Source organism: Oxyura jamaicensis, chromosome 1 (genome assembly GCF_011077185.1).
Source record: "Oxyura jamaicensis isolate SHBP4307 breed ruddy duck chromosome 1, BPBGC_Ojam_1.0, whole genome shotgun sequence".
Classification (NCBI taxonomy): domain Eukaryota; kingdom Metazoa; phylum Chordata; class Aves; order Anseriformes; family Anatidae; genus Oxyura; species Oxyura jamaicensis.
Genome location: NC_048893.1, coordinates 183,305,261 through 183,326,292, shown reverse-complemented (window position 1 = coordinate 183,326,292; position 21,032 = coordinate 183,305,261). Strand labels below are relative to the sequence as shown.

Genomic DNA, 21,032 nt, shown 5'->3' with positions numbered 1-21,032 from the left:
AACAGCAGAAATTGGGAAATGATAGGCATGGATTTTTCTCTCACTTTTGAGTTTCATGTGGAAATGGGGAAGAAATGGAAAATTTATTGGAGGGGTTAATGAAAAGAGTAGGAAAAACGTTTACATCTGCAGAGTTATTTGGGATATATAAGGGGGCAGTTTCAGCATGTGAAACTTCCAGGAAAAAATAAAACATGCTGTGGTACTTGAAACTGATTTTTCTGTATTTATATACTTTGGGGGGTTTTCTTTATTGGGTGAGAAAACATTCAAGTCCAAATATTGCACAGAAATTACAGGTCCCATGGGAGTATGGGTACTTATTTGTTTCTGGTAGTACCTACCACGTGTTGGGGATTGAAGTACATGACAATGGCATTATTACTGTTTTGATTGTTTTCCTCTTCCAAAGACAAAGATAAAACTGTGTGTTTGGGGGGGAGGGGGGGGGATAGTTATAGACATCTCGTGAGCAAACTCAAAGGTGATATTTGCTATAATAATTTGAAGTTTTGATTATTTTTTTTTTAAGATACTGAGCATCCCCATTTAGTTTCTGTCTAGCAGTTATTAGATAACTGATTTTTTGTAGGTATCACTGTAGGAGTGGGCCTGCAGGAAGGATTTGAATGCACAGAAAATAGTGACCTTGGGGACCAGCTCAGAAAGAGTTCCCTGTGTAAGGAACCACCTAGAAGCAAATTTAGACTGCTGCGGGAAAAATGGACGAATGGTAAGTGAGGTTGGGGTGAGAAACGCAGGGAGGAGCAGTTCTGTAGGACCTCAGAAGCAGAAAAAACTCTTGGTCTCGAGGCAGCTGATGGAAAGGGGGTCAGTGGAGGGATTTAGATAGTAAGCTGATGTGGCTGATGTTTTCCTTATCTATTGTTTTCTGGTAGTGATGTAATACATTATACTGCCTAAAAAATTGTACAGTGAATCGCTGTGTGTTGAAGATGAGTCGGTGCTGATCACTGTCCATGCATGTCTGTGTTCCATCAGTCTCTTGGGAGTTAAGTTCTAATGGTGTGATTGTTTTGTCTGATCTTCAAAGATATTTTGTGTTTAGATCTTATTTGTATTATTTTATTTGCCTCCTTATGGCCTTCTATTCCTTTTATTTAGTGGGTTAAGTGATAAGAAATCCCCGTAGTCCATGGGTAGGCTCCCTCTGTGTCAGTTATTCTAATATTGATGAAACTGATGGGAAGATCTTCCCTTTCTTTTGTGTTCTCCCTCCCACTCCCATAAGAAATAACCTGGACAGGGCATTAAGACATTTTCATCCTTTTCATACAACTGTTCTTATATAAGAAATTGATTTTTATGTACAGGGAGGAGGCTGTTAAAAAACAAATGTGTGTTTTGAAAAATTTAATGTGATGTATTGAAAAATTTTGATGCAATACATCAGGAATTGTGAAACGTTTTGGAGAAGGATTATTGTGAAAGCTTTGATATTAAGTGATTTCCATAGCTGGAATTGCTGTCTCTGATAAGAGTACTTCTGATGGCTCTTTCGAAAAAGTATCATTTTTAATTTGTTTTATCACTGTGCTTTTGGACTCGGTCCATGAAAAGGAGTCCTGCTGCTCTGGATGCTGTACAAAGATTTTTACAGAGCAAAAGGATGGTAGTTATATTTTTTTGGGGGGGCTTTATCAGATGCTTTTATGATATGAGAGATAAAAATAAAATAAAAAAAAACAGCCCAGTCACTTAATATTATGGTAAGGATTGCTGTTTTCCTTTGCTTGCCCATGAATATCTCATCACTTAGTGGGAGTGTTTGTAAATAAGGCAGCATTTCCCAAACTGTTTTGCTTCCTGTCTGCCTTTCAGCCAACTTGGTTCGTTTGTGCTGTCTGCCCTCCAACTGCACTTCCATTCACAGCATCCTAGCACAGTGGTGTGCTTCTGCTCCTCGTGCCTGGGGGATTAGCTCAGGTTCTCTGTCCGCTGTCCCTATTTCAGTGACTCCTAGGCTGGTTTTGGAAAATGCTGCATTAAATGAGAGATGAAATAAGACCAGAGAATCTACTTTCCCTAGAAAACTGTAACAATAGTAGTGACACTGTAGGGAAAGCAACACCAAGATGCACCTGCTAGTAGGTATAGTGCTCATGAGGTACACAACAGGGCTAACACCTCAAGCACACCTGTTTCCTGACACAAACATACCAGTACAAAGCAAAATAGGACAAGCTTAAGTTCTCTGACACCGCAGTACTTCTAGAGCACTGAAACCATGTTTCTAAGTCTTAAGTGACTTGCCATACGTAGGCTTTGTATAAAAGTTTTATTGTTTTAGTCTCAGTGTTAGGATGGCTATCTCAGTGTAAAATTCCACTGGAGATACGGCACTGGAGTTTTTACTGCTTTATATCTAGTTTAGATAACACCTTGTTCTTTGTGTGCCTGTGTACAGTGAACATACGATTAAGTTTACCAAGCTGTGTTGAGGTGAAAAGTGCCGTAATTGTGGCTGCTCTGGGAGTTGAAATCAAGATTACTTCTATACATATAAGCTTTTTCCCCCCAGCATAAAATAATTATAGTACAGTTTTTTTAGGCAGTGATAGTAGCAAAATGGATTATTTCAATCTGTTTTATTATGTTGCCAGAAATCTTTAAATAGTTGTTCTGAAGACTATGTCAACAAAAATCTATTGTGATCTTACTTCAGCCCACTCATTTTTGGGCCAGTATATTCTGTTACTGTGAAGGATCCTTTTTTTTATATTAAGGATGGTTTCCTAGATGATCAGTGCTAATGCCAAGTTCATAAAAGAAGCCATATAAGATAGTGCGGTATTTGTTTACTATCCAGAATTAAAGTATTAGAAATGCCACCTTTTCAGCTGGTGTTAGTATTTAGTGCTAGTATGACAAGACGAACATTAGACCAAAACCAACCGAAAACCCACTGATTCTGTTGAAATGTTTGTGATGAGTTCATCACAGTAGTACTCAAGCACCTAAGCTGCAACGAGATCCTTTGCACCTGAAAAAATTCTTTGAAAAAAAGTAAGGCAAAAATAACCATCTGTTTTTTTCCTCCTCTTTGGTGCCTGCATCTGAAGGGAAGCCTACTTTCTGCTAAATTTCTGTGGGTGATGAATTATATAAGACGATATTTATTTTTAATTGCAGTTGTCACATTAAGCTGCAGTGTTACTCATCAAGCAAAAAATTATTAGATAATGTGGATGTGAAATGTAGAAAGCACCTTCTGAATTTTTCAAGATGGTTAAATTTCTTTCCAGAATTGCAGGGATGTAACTTCTGGCTTTAATTTCTATGTTGTTTAGAAGTTTCTTCTTGTTCTTATATATGTGCTTACCTAATGTGTCAGCATGTATTTTACCACCGGTTTCTCAGTTTGCATAATCATTTGCATAATGTGATGCCTCCTGAAAAAGGAGACAATGCTTTCTGTTCCTTTATACATCCATCTTTTTTCTCACATCTGCCTAGTCAACCTTTCTAATTTTATAAGGAAGTTGTTACTTCTCTCCTAGGAAGAGTCCATTGAAAATTTATCAGACTTTGACAGGTGGATAGTACTGTCACAAAACAAAGGCATGTTCCTTTGGCAAGAACAGCCAATTCCATATTTTCTTTAAATTATTGTCTGAACTTACTTACCTGCAGTTATAGTGGATCTTTTAAAGGATGAAAAAAATACAAACCTCAGTGTTGCATTTGTCATTCTAACAGCATTATGTGAAAAATGTTTAGAAATGTGCTGTTACGGTAGGAGAGATGCGGACAGAGAAATCAAATGCAGGTTCTAATGTAAATGAATAGAATGAATAAATACATGAGAACAAAAACTCCTCAAGGACTAAAATCTTCTTTCCAGTTTGGACTTTTTTTCCTCTGTTTTGTTCTTAATACCACACCGCATGTGTGGTGAAGTCTGCACACTTCTGCTTAAAGATCTCCTGTAGATTACGGATGATAAATCGCTTTTCTCTTGTGCTCTCAACTGCCTTGGTCTTCCAGAAGCAAGTGAGAATTTATGATTTGCCAAATATTTGGCAGAAGGAAGATAAGTGCTTTCTATTTCTCCCAGAGAGGGCCAGGTGCCAAGTATAGTACATCTGCCTGTACTATTTAGGTATTTGCTGAACTTTCATCGCCGTAACAGCTGAACGTCTCTCCTTTGAGCAGAGGTGGAATACATGGTGAATGGTCTTTTTTGTTCTTACAGGCAATGCAGGGATTGTTTTTTCCTTTGTACCCATATAAGCTTTGTCTTTTCTGTTAGTCTTAATTTTCTTCCTCCTTTCTATAGGAAATCAGTTTAAGGAAGTTAATCTGAGTTTTCCTTCAAAGACATGCATTGCTTCTGGAGAACTCTGTTCTAAATATGAGCTATTGCTAAGAAAAATGCCCTCTGCTCTAGTGAGCTTAACTTTTTTGATGTTTTTCTGGTGGAATGTTTTCTTGAAGTCTTGGTCCTTTGAGAGGTGTTTTTCCAGACTGTTGGGAAGCTTATTCGCTTAGGTAAGTGCAGCAGGTGGAGCATCAGCAGAGTTCAGCGGTACAGAGGTGGATCAGCACTCAAGCACAGCAATTTGTGGTAACCCTGCAAGGAGTCTATCAGCACAGCCAAACCACTGGACTTGAGAGAGAGTCTTCACGCAGCTGGATAGCAGAAAATGCTGTGGAGTAGCTTTTCCTGTCTGAAGAGCCCAGTTATAAATCAGTGCGTCAACAGGAAGCCTAAAGCATAGTTCAGAGCAGTTTTGAGTGGTGTGGATTGGCTTGTGCAGCAAATACTGCTGCTTTCCCACTGCTGGCACTTGAGCAGTGTTGGGGATTGCTGTTGTGCTGCACAGCAGTGTCCTCTGCACTGCTCAGCCCTGGGAGTGCTGCAGGAAGCCTGCTGCTGCTTGCAGCTTGAGTTGCATGGCACTACAGGTACTTCCTCTTGACAAAAAGAGCATCTGCTCCTGCCTGCCTGCTTTTGCCCTAGCAAGGCTACCTGCACTGGCTCCAGTGATTTATTTGGATGTGACAGGGTGACTGCAGCTGTACCAGCTGTCCTGGCTTACTGGAGCTGAGCTGGGGGGGTTATTTCATGCAAACAAGGCTCTTGCCTTGCTGCATGTGGCGAAATAACCACTTGAAAGTTTTCCACTTTCCTTTTTCCAGTTTTGATGATTTTGCATATTAGCTCTATCTGTCCAAGAGAAATCAAGCTAAATAGGCTATTGCATTAACTCTAGTGTAGAGAGAAGCAGTGGGAGAGGTTGAAACAATTGGCTTTCTGTTAATTGTTCAACAGACTGAAACATTTGAGAGCTGGTGGTGTAATCTAAGGGAGGCATTCGCTATGGTTTGTTTAAAGATTGCATGTAATCTAAAGTTTGACAGAAATGGAAGATGAAATGGCAGATATACTGCTGAACTGATACAGTGTACCTTGAAATTGTTTTCTCCCTGAAAATTAAAGCTCTTCATGGTCTTTTATGGTCAAGAATCTAGTATCAAAACTGCAGCAGTTCCTGATAACGGCTGAAATGCAATCAGGGAAAGGTATATAGGAAACACATTTTTAAGAATAAGTATTTAAAAAAATGCAGTGTGGACTCTAAATTTCTGGGCAGACTAGACTGCAACTACTTATTACACATGGATCTGCTATCTTTCAGTTTTCTCCGATGAAGAATCCTAGGACTTTTTCATGATGCTAGAAAACGACTGTGTTAAAATGCCAGCCTTCACAGGATGAGTTAGGGACTGAAAGTAGCAGGTAGGAGAAGACAATAATTGGCGTTACTACAGTTCAATCACAAAATACTTTTTTTCTATTCTTCAGCCTCATTTAGCAAATTTAAGTTCAAAAAGTGATGCCTTAACCTGAAGAACAGCTTTGTCTTTTTTAGGGCTTTAGTGAAAGGACTTTGAAACTTCTACATGGCTGCTTCTTTGAAGTTTTGAAGGAGTATCCAGTTAATGGATGGTGGAGACAATTTTATTGTCCTGTTTTCTCAGCTGTTTAAAATCTTTTTTACCTTTTTTTTGGAAATCTTACTGTTGTACTTCATTAGTAATTAAGCATCTTTAAAGTCCCTTAGGTGTTTCTCTCAAACCTGCAGAGGATACAAACGATGTTCTGGATTTGGCAGTGGTACTTCAAGAATTTTTTTCAACTGCAAAGCTCATCTGCCTGCAGTACGGATGCTGCTAGTGATCCTGGTCTTCCAGTCCTTCCTATGACTGCATGTGGCTCTAGTTTTTTTTGCTGTCTTCTGCACATCTAGCATAGAAACACCTTCCCAGGTTACATAGTCTCTTTTTGGAGTGGAAGTTCCCATTCTGGTGAGACCTTAGGGGCTACAATTTGCATGCTATTAGCTCTGCTACAGAGTTCCACTTTATTTCCCTTGAGGATTTAGGACAGGAAGCTGTTTCAGTGTGTCACCAGCTGGCTGGAAGTCCATGCAGAAGTTCAAGTTGGATAGTTTGGTACAGGATGTTCTTCGGAGTTGGATGTGTGCCTTTCTACCTTAGAGCTACCAATTACTCATGTCTGTTGGCTTGCAGTGGCCTGGCCGTACTGATTAGTGTCTTTATAATTTGCTGTGGGTGTTTTTGCGGAAGCTTAATTTGAATTGCAACGTGTGTACAGCTGTAAAGTCTTTTTTGTTATCTAAGTAATACCTGAGTGTTTTGTGTTAATTATGACTGCTGCTGGTTGTTCTCTGTAGTCTCATAGAAGTGAATTCATTTATTTGTGCTTGTATGTTGAGGCCATTACTTCCAGGCATGCAGTTTTGTGGGATTAATTTCTTCAGTTACATCCTTCACACTTGCTTTCATTCCAAAGGAGGTTTTGGCCACTTTTCATAAAACTGTTGCCACTTTGTGTAGTACAAGATAATGAAAATAGCAGTAGGCTCTTAAGGAAGCTTTTAAAGTATTTATGCATTGTATGGGAGGACTTGAGATATTTTTAAATGTATGCTTTGTGTATTACCCTTCAGAAGAACAAGTACATCCCCTTAAAAATTTTTCTTGACACATATTTCTAAGATGTAGGCTTTCTTTGTTTGTGCCTTTTATTTTTATTTTTTAGTTGGTTGATTTTTTGATATCACTACCTGTCTTGTTACTGTTTGTAAAGTTCAAACTCATCGTTTCCCTCAAAGCCTTTCACTCTTCTGCCTCTTTCTGTGTTTGTGTTGTAGATTCATGCTGCACATGTTGTCATTTAGCAACCTTGTTCGTTATATTTACGCAGTTAAGGTTTTAGTTGCTGCGAAGTTAGGCTTGAAGAGTAGTACTACCAACCAGCTCCTGTTCCACACTGTCCCTGCTCCCTAGCCAAAAAATTATAAAGATCACAGCAAATGAATCCATGGTAAACTACATTTGTCTAAAACATTTTTCTTTTTTTCCTTTTAGTTCCTGGAATAGATGGCGGCGGGTTAGCTGATGCTAGTCTCACAGATTCCTACTTTAGCACCAGCTTCATTGGCGTTAATGGATTTGGAAGTCCCGCTGAAACCAAGTATCCCATGATGCAGGTAATGGCAGTGAATTGTGTGGTGTTTCATTAATTTTGGCCGGTGTTACACCAAGAAGGGAAAACTGTCCAAGGGTCAGGCAAAATGCAGCTCTCTGGTATGTGTCGTCTCGCAGGGTACGCTGAGCATACTCGCTTTAATCTTGCTAATGGAAATGAAACAATATAATTGCTTTACAATTAGCCTGGTTTTGTTGGCGCTTATTTCAGCTGTGGGATTAGCCATTGCCACGTACATTAACTCTGTGCTTCTAGATATTTTTATGTTCATATCTAGTTTTGATAGCCTTCTACTAAATATATAAACATTAGACTGAAACATTCTGAAGACCAAAAGTCACTAAAGCAAAATGTGAACTGTTAAACCAGTAAATTACCATGAAAAAACAAACAAACAAAAAACAATTTATAAGCTCAGTCGCTGTTAGTGTTCAGTGATGTTGGATACACATTTAAGTCCTAAAATGTTTTTTTCTATTTATACTGCTCTGTGCATGTAGGCATAGGAATTTCCATGAAGTGGAATTATGGTGTAAGTAGTAGTATGCAAAAATTTACAGCAAAAGGCTGTTATTTAAAACCTAAATGAGTTTCTATTGAAGCAGCACACACGATACTATAATAATTCCCTCAAATTTACGCTGTTTAAAAGCAGAGATGGACTCTCCCTGTACTCAAAGGTTTAACAAACCAGTTTCTGGTAAATGAAAGGGAGTGCAAGACAAATAGTTCCCACTGAGTCCTGACAACAGCTCTCTTCTTTTGTATCAAGGAAACTCTCCTTATGAGCTTACTTTGATCTCAGTTGTGGCTGTATTATGGATTGAAAAATAAATCAGCAAAAGGTGGGAAATAATTAGGTGTGTTCTGTTTTTGTTTCTTAATGCATGTTATCAATAAGGCTGTTTTTTTTTTCTCATTCAGCGGAATTGTAAAACCATGGAGATGTTTATTACTGATAGTGATGCATGTTTTAAAAAGAACATTTTAACCTCCGATTCCAGAGGGTACTGTTGAAGCTGGAAGTTAGGTTATTTATTGTTCGTACAGTTACAGATTTTGGTATCAATGAGGTCATACTGTATCCTTTTAGTGCAAAGTTATTATGTTTTGTATCCTTAAAGTGTATTTTGCAGCAGCACTTGTGTCTTTCTAAACACAACATTTTAATTATAACTTTTTTTTGTAGAAATGTGATAAGGAATTTGTTTAACATGAATGGTCATGAGATTTTTAAATGCTAATGCCTGTGAGATTACAGTCAAAACATTACGTTTCTTTATGAGAAAACAAGAAATTGATGTGCTTACCCATTGGAGGCTAAAGAAAAGAACTGATGATGATGGATTTCATCATTTTTGGAAAGAATGCTTACGGGCATTGAAACACAGTTTGAAAATCTTTTTTCTTTGAATCATGTAATGTAGGTTCTTATTTACATAGGTAAAGCTGGTAACGCTGTCTGTTTTGAGTGTCAGTCAGCTTCTTAATTCACACCATACCGATATATTTTATCCACTTGTAGTATGGCTTTCCATGTCATGTAGTTCTTTGGAGAAAAAGGTGAGGGAAAAATCTTGGTGACTTTTGTTTAAAAAAATAGCAATGCTTTCTAGTTTGGAACGAAGGCTTGAAGTGTGATAAATAGGTGGTTGTGTCATGGATATATATTCTGCTGTCTTTTGACAAATTTGCCGAGATTTGGTCACTTAATAACTTTGCAAAACTGGTTTATATAGACCCACTGGAGATTTACTAGGTGCTAGATGATTCCCCAGAGATGTAACCTGCACTGGCATGTTCCAGCTTGAGCACATTCCTGCTGCTACAGTGTTGCCCTAGTCTAGGCCTGGCCTGAACAGTGAGCAGGAATGCTGATCTGATTTCTTTTTTTTTTTTTTTTTTAATATATATTCCACTTCAGACTGAAGCAGCATGGAAGTGGATCTGCATTTAGTGGGGGGAAAAAGATCTGCATCTCTATTAATTATAGTGGAGGGATGTGTAAGGGCACAGACGCTTATGCTGTGGGCTTAGAGAAACTGAGCTGAACATGAGCAAATGAAGAGCTGGGAGGACTACTGGAAAGGAAGGAGCAGGAGGACTGGAGATACTTACAGAATGGAGACTAGAATTGCATGAGTGAAATCCATACAATTTGGGACAAAGAAACAAGCTGGCATAATGCAAACGTGGGCCAAAGCAGAGTGAACTGAACACATCTGTGCACATATACCTTTCTAGGTGCTTGAATCAAACTGAGATACTGCAAGTTTAGCTTTCTGCTCTTAATGAAACATCAGAAATCTGCTGCAAAATGTCTAATTAGCCTCTGCTTTGCTTGTGCAGCTGAAAACATCTACTTCATCTATGAGTTACTTAGATCATCTCTGGTAGATCTGTGCAGTTCACAAATAGATGCATCAGTGATGTAATATGAGGAAACTTTTCAGCTTGGTTTTTAAGACTGGGGAAGTTGCATAGACAGCAAAATAAACACAGCTAGAAGAGTGCTAGTTAAGGTACAGTTATGCTTTAAGAAATGTTAAGTTAGGCTGCTGATGCAGCCTTGAGGTTATTATATTGAGGTGTATTCTCCATAACATTGTGTCTTTGCAGTAAAGAATTATAATTAGGACTTGGGACGCACACTGCATGGTCTGTATGTAATTAGCATCCATTTGATAGTTGATTAAGTGTTTATTTCACTGTCCCATGCATGCTGTTCAAATCTTTCTTAAAGATAGTTGGCAGCATGCACGTTGTTGTTATTGTATCTGATATTTACATTTCCTTTCAAAAGTAAAGGAATGCTTTCCTTAAAGAAGAAAGCTGCCTGTGTTTTATAGAGGAATGGGATCAAAAAGGTTACAATAAAACAAAAACCCAGTGCTGCTGCCCAAACCAGACTGCAGAGTTTCTCAATTTAACCTATACAGCTTGAAAGTAAGGAATGGAGACAGTGACCCCATGTAGAAAGCTTAGTTCAAGTGATGTAGCTGGCATCAGTCTGGTGAGGATAGAAATATTCAGACTATTGTGAGTAACATTCATTTTCCTTCACTATGCAGTATTGTACAGTCCAAGCTTTAATCACTAGATGCCTTCCAACATTATCAGCAGGGATTCAGTACACGAGTCTTCCTGACTATTCCTAATTAAACTTCAGAATGCGTTTGTCATGTGTAGGAAACAAGCCAGGTTTGTTGAAAAAGACTGGCTGTGTATATTTGGGTTATCATAGCACATACGTAATGGAGGCAAACTGCCTCAAGCAAGGTTACCATCCAAATTTTGCAGTCACCATGTTCTTGTGTGCAATACATTGTCTGTGTTTGTCTTAAGTATGCAGCATAAGGAAGGAAAATAAAAGCAAATAGTATCATGATGAATTAAGGAGGAAATATGCATCTTTGAACATATGTAATGTGAGGTAGGTAGTGATCAGCATTTCTGCAGAATTATCTTTCTGAGATCTCATTTGTATATGCTGAAGAGCATTTTAAGAGGTCTAGAACTTCTCATTGGGTTTACACTAGTGGCGAAGATGCATCTAGTTGTAGTGTTCAATTTGCATTGGAAAAAAGAGCAGTCAAATCCTCGGTACTGTACAGAAGAGGCAGGGTTTTCAAAGTGGCCATTCTAATTCTTGCTAGTTCCTTTCTAAAAATAGTAACTCTTTGCCTCATCCTACCACTCCTTCTACCTCAAAATTCTTTGCTGTTAGCCAACCTTTTTGTTGCCTCCTGTTGGTCTCTTCTGTTGTTACTGGCTAGCTTCCTATTGATTAAGTCTCCTGTTGATATCAGTTGGCATTTTCCTGCGATATGGTTTTGTTTCATAAGCCGCCTTCCCTGAATATGCACATTCTTTCATATATTGCATTTTCAGTGTTAGCTTCCAGCTTATCAAAGCGTCTATTTCCCCTTTTCTCCATAACTAATAACAGAGCAGGCCTGCGCAACACATGGCTCCCAGGCTGCATGCTGTCCCTGAAGCTGTTCTTTTACTTTTTTTGGCTTAGCAGCAGCCGAGAGGCAGGCTGAGGTGTGGTTCAAGGAGAGCTCATTTCACTTGGCTTTCCCAGCAGCGAGGAGGCAGGAGCTGGCTGGCCGGGATGCCTCTAATGCTTGGCTGTTTGCTCAGGCACTCTGCGCGTACCACTCGGCGAGCTGGTATGCGTGTTCCTCTGGACCCGTCACGTTAGCACTGCCTCTTTACTAGCTCGTGGGTTGATCAAAGGTACAGGTGGTGTGGGAAGGAGTTTCAGTAGTATTACGTTGGGATCATAAGAGGGCATGTGAATAATCTGGGAGAATGTAGAGCAGGATGAGGCAAAGGAGTACCTTGATGTCAAAACTCCTAATATAACAGGATTGAGCAACCTGCTTGTAAGAGCATAAAACAGTAGAAAGTGTCTTCATGTATATTGCTTTACAGAAATATCTTTCTGTATTTAGATATGATGAGTTTTGTAACTACGTGCCTTCCATTGGTCTGCGGGTTATGTAGAAAGTAAAAGCACTTTTTTTAAATTGCTGTAAACAAAATAAAAAGAGAAGTCATCAGCATTAAAGTTGGCTAGGCCAAGCAATGGAGAAGAATGAGTCTTGCTTTTGCCATGCTAGTATTGGCATACTAAGAGTTCTTGAAAAGCCTGAGAAGTAGAGTTCCTCCTCGCTTCAAAGCCTTGCAGCTGAGTAAACACAAAGGCCTTTGTTCCCATTGTTGCATCTGCCAGGAGCTGAGTAATAAAACTCTCCTTAACACGAGCACGCAGGCTTGCTAATGTCTTCAATTTTTAACTGTTGAGAGCCTGGTGGAGCTATAGACGTGCTATTTCAAATATGAAATTATACGATTGTTTACGTAATGCTTTTTGAAGAAATCCAGTTGCTTGAGTTCCCACAGTTGAGTGGGACGTGCTGTGAGTGGTGTCAAATATGCTAACCACGCAAGACAAATTTTGGATCATTTAGAAACAAAAGCGAAAGGTATTGCCATTAGTAGGTCACAGAATGTGACAGCTAAACAATGGCTTGTTTGGTTGTGAGAATCTTATTCTTTTGCAGCATGACTTCTTTTATCGTTCAATTAACATTGTTCTAAAATTAGAGAAATAAATATAATTCTGGTAGAAGAATATTAAGGTGAAGAGGAGAATTTGTGATGTGCTACAACATATTTTGAGATAATATATTTAGCACAGCAATGAATTTGAGAGAAGTTGTTATTTTCTTAGGATTAAGGTGGAGACGGGGAAGAAATGCCATCTCAGATATTTTTGGGAAAAGGTAGAGAAGAAAGTGAAAACTAAAACTTAATACAAGTCTTGTAATATAAACTATGTAAGATTAGTTCTAACAGAATACTGCAAAGCTTTATTTATCCTCTCCTGATGGGAATTCTGTAACTATGCTTTTTTTGGTAGATGGAGATAAAAACAAAAAGAACTTGTAATTACAGCTATGATTTTGGATATTGCTACTGAATATTGAAGGGTGGAGGCAAGACTATATACTTTTAAAAGGCTGTAATAATTTTTACCTTCCAATTTAATTCTCTTCCTAGCATACTACACCAAAGAGGTATTGAGAAGTGTCTAATCCTCAAAGATTATTAAAATAGCAACATGATATGGAAATCGTTACAGTTGATCTACTGCCAATGTTGTCCTAGTCTGTGTCAAAATAATACTTTTTTTTTTTAATAAGACACATTAACTTGAAGCAGTTCTGAATAGGAAACTTTGGTGACCAACAGGTTATCTTATGTTTAGTAGATGAGATGATGATTGACTTTGACAAAAGTTTGATTTTGACACTGTACCTTTTCAGACAGCATTTTTCTGAGAGGAGATTTTTTTTATTTCGATTATTCTTCAAGCACTGGGATTAAACATGTCAAAATGAGTTTATTCCTGCTCTGCTATTGCTTGAATATTCAGGAATTAACAAACTATTCTGAAACTTTTTATCACCTTTTTTTTTTTTTGTGAAATAAAGAGCCTGTGTTTTGTTACTGAATCGGAGCTTCAGCAGTGGAGAAAACTTTAAGCTGAAGCCTTAGGTTAAATCCTTGGACAAGAATGAATACGACAGTTTGATTTTGTAGTAGCTTTCTTTTGAGATGTGAACAGAAACAACTTAGTTCTCTTAAAGAGAGAGGGACAGGATGTGTGCTAGGCAGCCTAGTTGAATTTTAACTACTGCTTAAAGAACCTCAATAAATCATAGCAATAGGCAGGCAAGGAATTTATATGGACCTGAGTGACATTTGGTTGTGCCAAAGTTCTTTCTGTATTAGTTTCCATATGGTGAAAGTCATGATGCATTAAAATAAGTTAGAAACTTGGTGTTTGCTTGCCTTGCCTGGCACACTTATTAAGAATTAATAGTTCATTTTCATCTGTTAATGGCTGCTCTTACCTTTCTGGAGCTTTCACCTTTTGGGGTAGAGGTTCTTGTGCTTGGATTCTTCTTGAAATTGAATTTGACTAAAAAATAGTTCAATGCTATTAAGAGATTGAGAAATGTTATTTAGAAAACAAAACCTGTTGTCCAAAAAACACAAATAACAAATAGTGCTTGCTATATTTTTTTATTTTAATGTTTTGTTTAAGACACTTTCCTGTGGACTTAGTAAAAATGAGATAGAGAAATAACGCTACTGAAGACTAAATGCTTTAGAGTGTGGTGGAAGTCTTAAATATTAAAACACCTTAAAAATCCTTTGCTTGCTACATGCAGGACTTTCATGACTAATGGTAAGGTAAGAAGCTTGTGCATGCGTAATAAATGTTGAGCAAGATGAAAAATTCATGAAAGTGAGTGGTTAAGTGGCATTTTTTTAACTTCATGCAAGCTATGGCTTTCAATCAATTGTTAGAGCAAGAGCTGCCCAGGATCAGTAAGTTTTTTTTTTTTTTTTTTTTTTTTTTCCAGAATCGTGGCTCATGTGAAATATGTTTATACCTCAAACAAGTATTGTCTTTGCAACAGCACATTTGATGTTCATAGACTTAGGAAGTTCTTTGTACTGCTTTGTTAGAATACTGAACAGTGTGTTCTGCTGCAGTCTGTCTCTAGTGTGCACACTATATATCTTTATTGATTGTATCAGCACAGATTTTCATTATTGCAGTCACATTTTCACATTTCAAGTCTGGAATGTTTAACTGCACTACTTGAATAGGAAAAACACTGTTGACATAAGAGTGCTTGGTTCCCAGTTTTAGCCATAATCTTAACCATTTTTGATACCAGCCCAGATGTCAGTTGTATCTATCCCTGGTCTGACAGACTGTTACCTTTTGCATTAAAATTGTTACAAATACCAGTGTGTCAGAAATAGACATTAGCACTATCAATTTTTGTGCAAATCTGGAAGATTTCCTTCATATTCCTAAACCACTTCCTCTTACAATGGTCTGTGTGCATGTAGCAAATACTAGGAAAAGATGCATAGTAGGGATACTGTTTTGTGAAAGTTTTAACACTGTTCTGTTGTTTGACCAGAAAAAGAGTATGATGTACTCTGATTATAATCTAAAGTTACTTATTTTTATCACAGAATCACAGAATAGTCTTTGCAATAGTCTTTGCAGTCTTATTTTTATGTATTCAGTAGAAAATTTCTTAGGCATTAGTGCTTATATACTGGTATTTTACAGTTAAATTTCTACTTACATTTTGGAGTGCAGAGAATAGGAGCAGTAACTTTACTATCAGAAGGACATACTAAATCAAGCCTGTGACCCCTGTGAGTTAGGAAACTTTGATTCCATCTCAGAGCATGCTGTCTGGTACTGATCAGCCAGAGACTTGCTGTGACCACTTGGGTGCTGACCAGCTGATAATTACTTTAAGATCACTGTGCTTTTTGTAGAAGACATCTATACTGCTAAAAATAACAAAATGCCGCAACTGACTTATCTGACTACCAAAAACTGGTTGTTCTCACAAAAAAAAATACCAGCTACCAGACAATGTGTAATTCTCTAGCTCTCTGTATATAATTTTTGCATTTATCATAATTGGGGATGAAAAAAGTCTTCTGTCTTTCAGCCTCTGGTAAACTTATCAATACTACAGAATGTTTGCAGTAGATGAGACAGAAGCTAAACTCATCTTTTGTCTCTCTAAATACTGATTTGTTTGCTAAATACATTGCTGAAAACAGCTAGTAATGAAAAGTTCAGAATTTGCTAGGCTGTTTCCTTCAGCTGTAAGTTTCTTCTTGTGAAGAGCAAAATTGTTAATTTAGTGGGGTGTCATGAAATGCTACTCTGTTTTGTAGAAATCATTAAACTGTTTCATTAGAGGCATCCTTTTTGTGGAAAGACTTACTCTTTGATCACTAATTGTTTAATGTGAGTTAGGACCATGAGATAAGTGGCATTAAAATAGTGAAAGCATATAACAAATAGCGTTCCTCAGTTAATTCTTGAAAAAGCTGCAGGTTAACACAGTATATACGTATGTATATTACACATACATCTGCAAGTAATCTAGTACTGCTTCGTATGGTACTACCTACTCATACTGAATGAAGAGTTGTGTCAGAAGATCTTACTAGGCTTGCTGTAGCAAAGGAGCACAAATACTGAAATAAAGGAGACTAGCATGTCAGTTGACAATAGCATATTGATTGAGCCTGCTTTTGAGAGGATAACAATAAGGTACCTGATTAGATACCTAAATTTTACAAAAACTTTTTAAAGTTACTTTCCTAAAAGTGCATGCTGATTTTTTTAACAACGTGCTTTCCATGTAAATGTATGTTACATAATCTACTTATTTTTCTAGATACAAGTGAAAGCTGCAGCTTCTGGTGAAGTCAGTTTTAAAGCTGCGATTTTCAGTTTTGTGCAGGATGCTGAGAAACTTAAACAAACAAAGCAACAACAAAAAAAAATAATGCACTTGCCATGCTGGATGGCACTGTAGCTTTCACTGGTTATCCTCGGTTCTCACCAAATTTACTACAGGGTATTGATCCTTTTGGTCAAGAACTAGCTGAAATGGCATTAAAGTATTATGTAGTAGGCTTCTTGCCATCTGCCAGTAGTGTTGAGATTGGCAGTGGAAAAATGGAAGTGTAAAGTGCAACTCCAGTGACCAGTTCTGATTCTTAGTCTGTGTTTAGACTACTGAATTAGGCATGCCTGGAAACTGTCCTAGAGACACTTGGGGCCAGCTGGCATGAAATTGCCTGTTTGTGCTGGTGTACACTCACCCACGACAGCAGCTGCTGCATGCAAACTGTCTACTTGAAGGGATCTCAAAGGTTTTTGCTGTTGAATAGTGCCCAGAAATTGGCTGGGAGACTCCTAGTTGATGGGGACCAAAAGCATGCTTAGGAAGATGTTAAAAAAAACTACTCGTACTATCACTTGGTGATGGAGAGGATGCTTCCTAGTGTTGCTGTGCTTTTCTTGTACTTTTCTCTCTAGCTGTGAGACTAGAGGAGTAAAGGGACGCTGTCTCATATGTGAAAGCAGTGGTAGCTCTTTGAGCAGTACTGCTTTATGTAGTCCAGCTGATTGCTAGCTGGTATCTGTGGAGGAGTGCAGGAGAAGCAGGTGGGGCTGAGGAGGAATACTGAGAAGGTTTCAAGTGCCCTGCTGGCGTACAAGAATTGCGTGACTTTGCTGAAAGGTACTGTTCATTTTTTTTAAACAAACAGACAAAAACAGCAAACTGTCAAATATACTAATTTGAATATTCTTCTTTAGAAAAGCTTCATGTGGTGGTTATACTGTATAATAAAGGGAAGAGTTATAATAATATAATAAAGGACTGGCTTACCTAATGCTGGTGATGTACAGGAAGAGAACCACAGGTTTGGCAGAACCTCCCAAGCTAGAACTAATTCATGAGGATAGTGTTTCATTTTAGTATACGGTTGTTCTTGGTTTGCATTGTTTTCATGTGAAGTGTTGTATTTTAATGTAATTTACATTTTTATCAAGTACAAACCACTCCTAAACTTTCTGTGTACTGTCCTCAATGCCCTCACCTAATCTTTTGTAGCTTTTATTTTATATGTACAATTGTTTTTATTTTTGCAGAGGATGACAAATAGCAGCAGCTCCCCTAGCCTTCTCAATGACAGTGCCAAGCAGTATGCAGGCCATGGTAAGTGCTTTTAAAGTAATACATACAAAAGTATATTTGGAAATTTAGGGGATTCCCTTCAGTAAAATTGAGACTGAAGATAGGTTTTCTCCTCTGATCTGATTTAAGATGCAGGTGAACTTCTTTTCTGCTATAATATATTATATGGCTACATATATGTTAATATATGATATATTATATGATTACTTCTTTTAGTCCAAAGCTGAAGTGTTACAGAACTCAAGAATTTCAGCCTTCTTTTTGCTGAAGTGGGGAAAAACTAAAACAACAGCAACAAGAAAAATACTACCAAAAAATGCAATCTATTGGTCTTGTCTCTTCACGTGAGATTCCAGTTTGGGTATTTTCTATAAAGCACCGATAGCTTAAGTGCTTTTGTTGCTCCATGGTGATATCCCTTTCTATTGTGCTTTTCAAGGAGGTTACTGTGTGGAATGAATATACAGGTTTTTAATCTTGAATTCAAGGGTGTACAGTTCTTGTGAAATGTATCACATAACTGACAAATCTTAATAGATACTAAGATTTGTCCTTTAAGCAGTACTTTAGCTCTTACAATATTTTTTTTGTTATTGGGAACATGCTTTTCAACCAAACAATGTCTCTATAGTGCAGGTCTGCATATTCACTAGATGACTGTGAATCGTGTATTAAACTTGTATAATGTGCTTTTCAGAATTCCTTTCCAAATTATAACAGGCACTGCAGATTATTTCAGCTGTAGCTGTCAAGCCAGCTTCTTTCAAGAAGAGTACTATTCCCTTATGACGTTTCAAATGTTGCTGTGCTGAAAATTGCTGTATTAATAATGTTCTAGAATTTCATCTGCATGTCTGAAAATATAGCTAGGCTACTTAGGCTTACTTTTTTTTTTGGTAAAGCATGGTAGTATATACTCTAGAAAATTAATTTGAAAGCCAAGTTTGTTTTTGTTTTCCTTCCTCCTAGTTCATTTCCCGTAGGTTTTGTGCTTTTGTCCCATTGCACAATTAGCTATTCAATGCAGTGGAGTTCTACAGTTTTAGATGCAGTCAGTTTGACTGTGACAGGCCAAATAGTGACGGTGATGCATGTGAAGGAGAGAAACCAGACTGACTTTTGGAAACCACTTTAAATTCTGTTGTCTCTCTGATCCTCCTAATTTTTTCACCTCCTAAGCTGTGCCTTACTTGTATAATTAACCTATAAAGGAGTATTGATGAATGCTAAAGAGTATTTCATTTAAAACATAACAAATTAATGCAACCTGTAAACAGTAAATTTCATAGTTATATGAATTTAGTATGGAGTTTCCTGTCTAAGTTGCATCTGTGATTGTTCAATTTTTGGTGCTTCAGTTTTGGAAGGGATGCACAGGAAAAAAGAAAAATCAATAAAAAGCTACTAGTAGAGTGTGGACTTTTGCTAATTTTAGATCAGATTTAAATTTGTGCGTGACATAACATCTGCATAATTATTTGTAATGCTATGTTATGCTGAAGATGACTAATTTCAGGTAACCGGAAGTGAAGGCTTTAAAATGTTGGTGGACTTCAAATAGTGTCAGCAGCAATTAAATGTACTAAGCTTATGCTAATGAGCACTATTTCATTTATGCTGTTGCATGGAATCTAATAAATGCTGTAGTTTTCAGCAGTGTTGCTAAATGTAGTTGTGCCTGAGGGATTTTTTTCCATTCAAGCAAATTAAAAACTGTAAACTTTCTTTTCATGTATATATATACATGTGTGTGTGTGTGTATATATAATGCTTTACATTTTTTTGCAGATCCACTAACTTCACCAAATTCATCCTTGTTTAATGACTTTGCTGCCCTCACAGTGTCTCAAAGGAGAAAGGTAGGCAACAGCTAAATTTTAAGTGGTGTAATCGTGCATGAGTTGACAGGGAAGAAGATCTGGAACAACTTGAAATGCTAGGTGAAATAAGGATGATTCTTCTAGTATTACTATATTTTAATAATTCACTGCTAATATAAATTAGATCTTTCATTTGTGTTGCACCAGATCAGACTGTTGCTATTAGGAAATATTCTAAGCATTTGTAAACTGAAGCTGATAAAAATGCTTTGAATATGAAAATTCAGACATGGTCCATTGCATTTGAAAACAAATTATTTTTATTGCACTGAGGCTTGCAGGTGGTTTATCTTGTGCCTTCATGGTAACAAGTTCTGAATACAAGAAGAATCATTCCTCCCATTTATTTGTCCGTGCTGTCAAAGTAATTCTTTGTTTGAAATGCCTTTGGTTTGAAAGATACTCTAATAATATTATGGGGAAGTTAAGGTGTGTTTTTTTTTTTTTCCCCTCTAATCTGTACTGAGAAATCTTCTGATGAAAGCTAAAGACCATCTTCGAACGCCTTTGACTTGCACCAACTCAGGCTGTGCTGTTTTCTAATTACCCACTCAAAAGCACAGTGGCTGGAATAAGAGACAAAAGTTTGGTTACGCCAGAATTACGTCTCATTTTTTCAAACTGTCTTTGATAAAAGACATTATCGTGTCCCAGGCACTTATCAGATTTTGCTTTCAATTATGACTTTCATGTTTTGCTTCTTATTTGCCACGTGATCCTGAACTTTCCGATAGTCAATGATACCTTCTCCTTGAAAGCATGCTGTTTCAGCATGCTTATGACTTTTCATAGAGCTTTATTTGCGTGTCGGCAATTAAGCTCTGTATCATTCCTGCAGGTGAAGATTGAGCATGAAGATAATTACCATAGTTGGTCCATCAGACTATTTTTCTTGAAATAAAATGAAGCTGTAGAATGATAACTTCCTAATATTATGCATCCAAACTAGATGGCATCTCTCAATTGCCTTTTTCCTTAATGCCAGCTGTATTTATTGTACTGGAAGTTTTTTGTAAAAAAACAAACAAAAAAACTGTGTTTACCCCGTTAACGAGGACAGTAAGAAAGATAATTGTATGCTATTTATATGTGTATGTATGTTAAACCATGTGCTCAAAAGAAAATGAACTGTCATACAAAAATATATTAAAGCACTGCTTCTAATACTATTAATTCAAAGTTAATGAAACAGTACAAAATGGAAGCAAACTGGATAATGTTTGAATACAAAGCTCGAGTACCTTAAAGCTCAATTAGTAATGGAAAGTCTGTTCTGACTTGGTCTCTTTTTTCTCCAATAAAGAATTAGCAATTAAACCACTTACTGCAAAAAATAGTATCAAGAGAGACATTTATCTGCGAAGCTGATTGACTTGATTTTTTTTTTCCACAGTTAATATTTCAGACATAACTGGCATTAATTGAAAGAGGTTTTTGTTTTGCTTTGCCTATTAGTCACTTATTGTTCATTATGGCTTCCATTTTGTGATGTAT

General features: G+C 37.3%; 1 protein-coding gene across 5 annotated transcripts in view; it reads left to right on the top strand.

Moving 5' to 3' along the window:
• The window catches only part of PAN3 (poly(A) specific ribonuclease subunit PAN3), an 80,871-nt gene that overhangs the window by 5,705 nt on the left and 54,134 nt on the right, over window positions 1–21,032 (top strand). For 4 of the 5 annotated variants that reach the window (XM_035325508.1, XM_035325478.1, XM_035325487.1 and 1 more), the window contains exons 2-5: window positions 593–733; window positions 7,420–7,541; window positions 17,613–17,679; window positions 19,447–19,517. In XM_035325508.1, the coding sequence (XP_035181399.1) occupies window positions 593–733; window positions 7,420–7,541; window positions 17,613–17,679; window positions 19,447–19,517 (401 nt within the window). The remainder of the gene's footprint in view (window positions 1–592; window positions 734–7,419; window positions 7,542–17,612; window positions 17,680–19,446; window positions 19,518–21,032) is intronic. The other variant, XM_035325472.1, reaches the window with a different exon arrangement.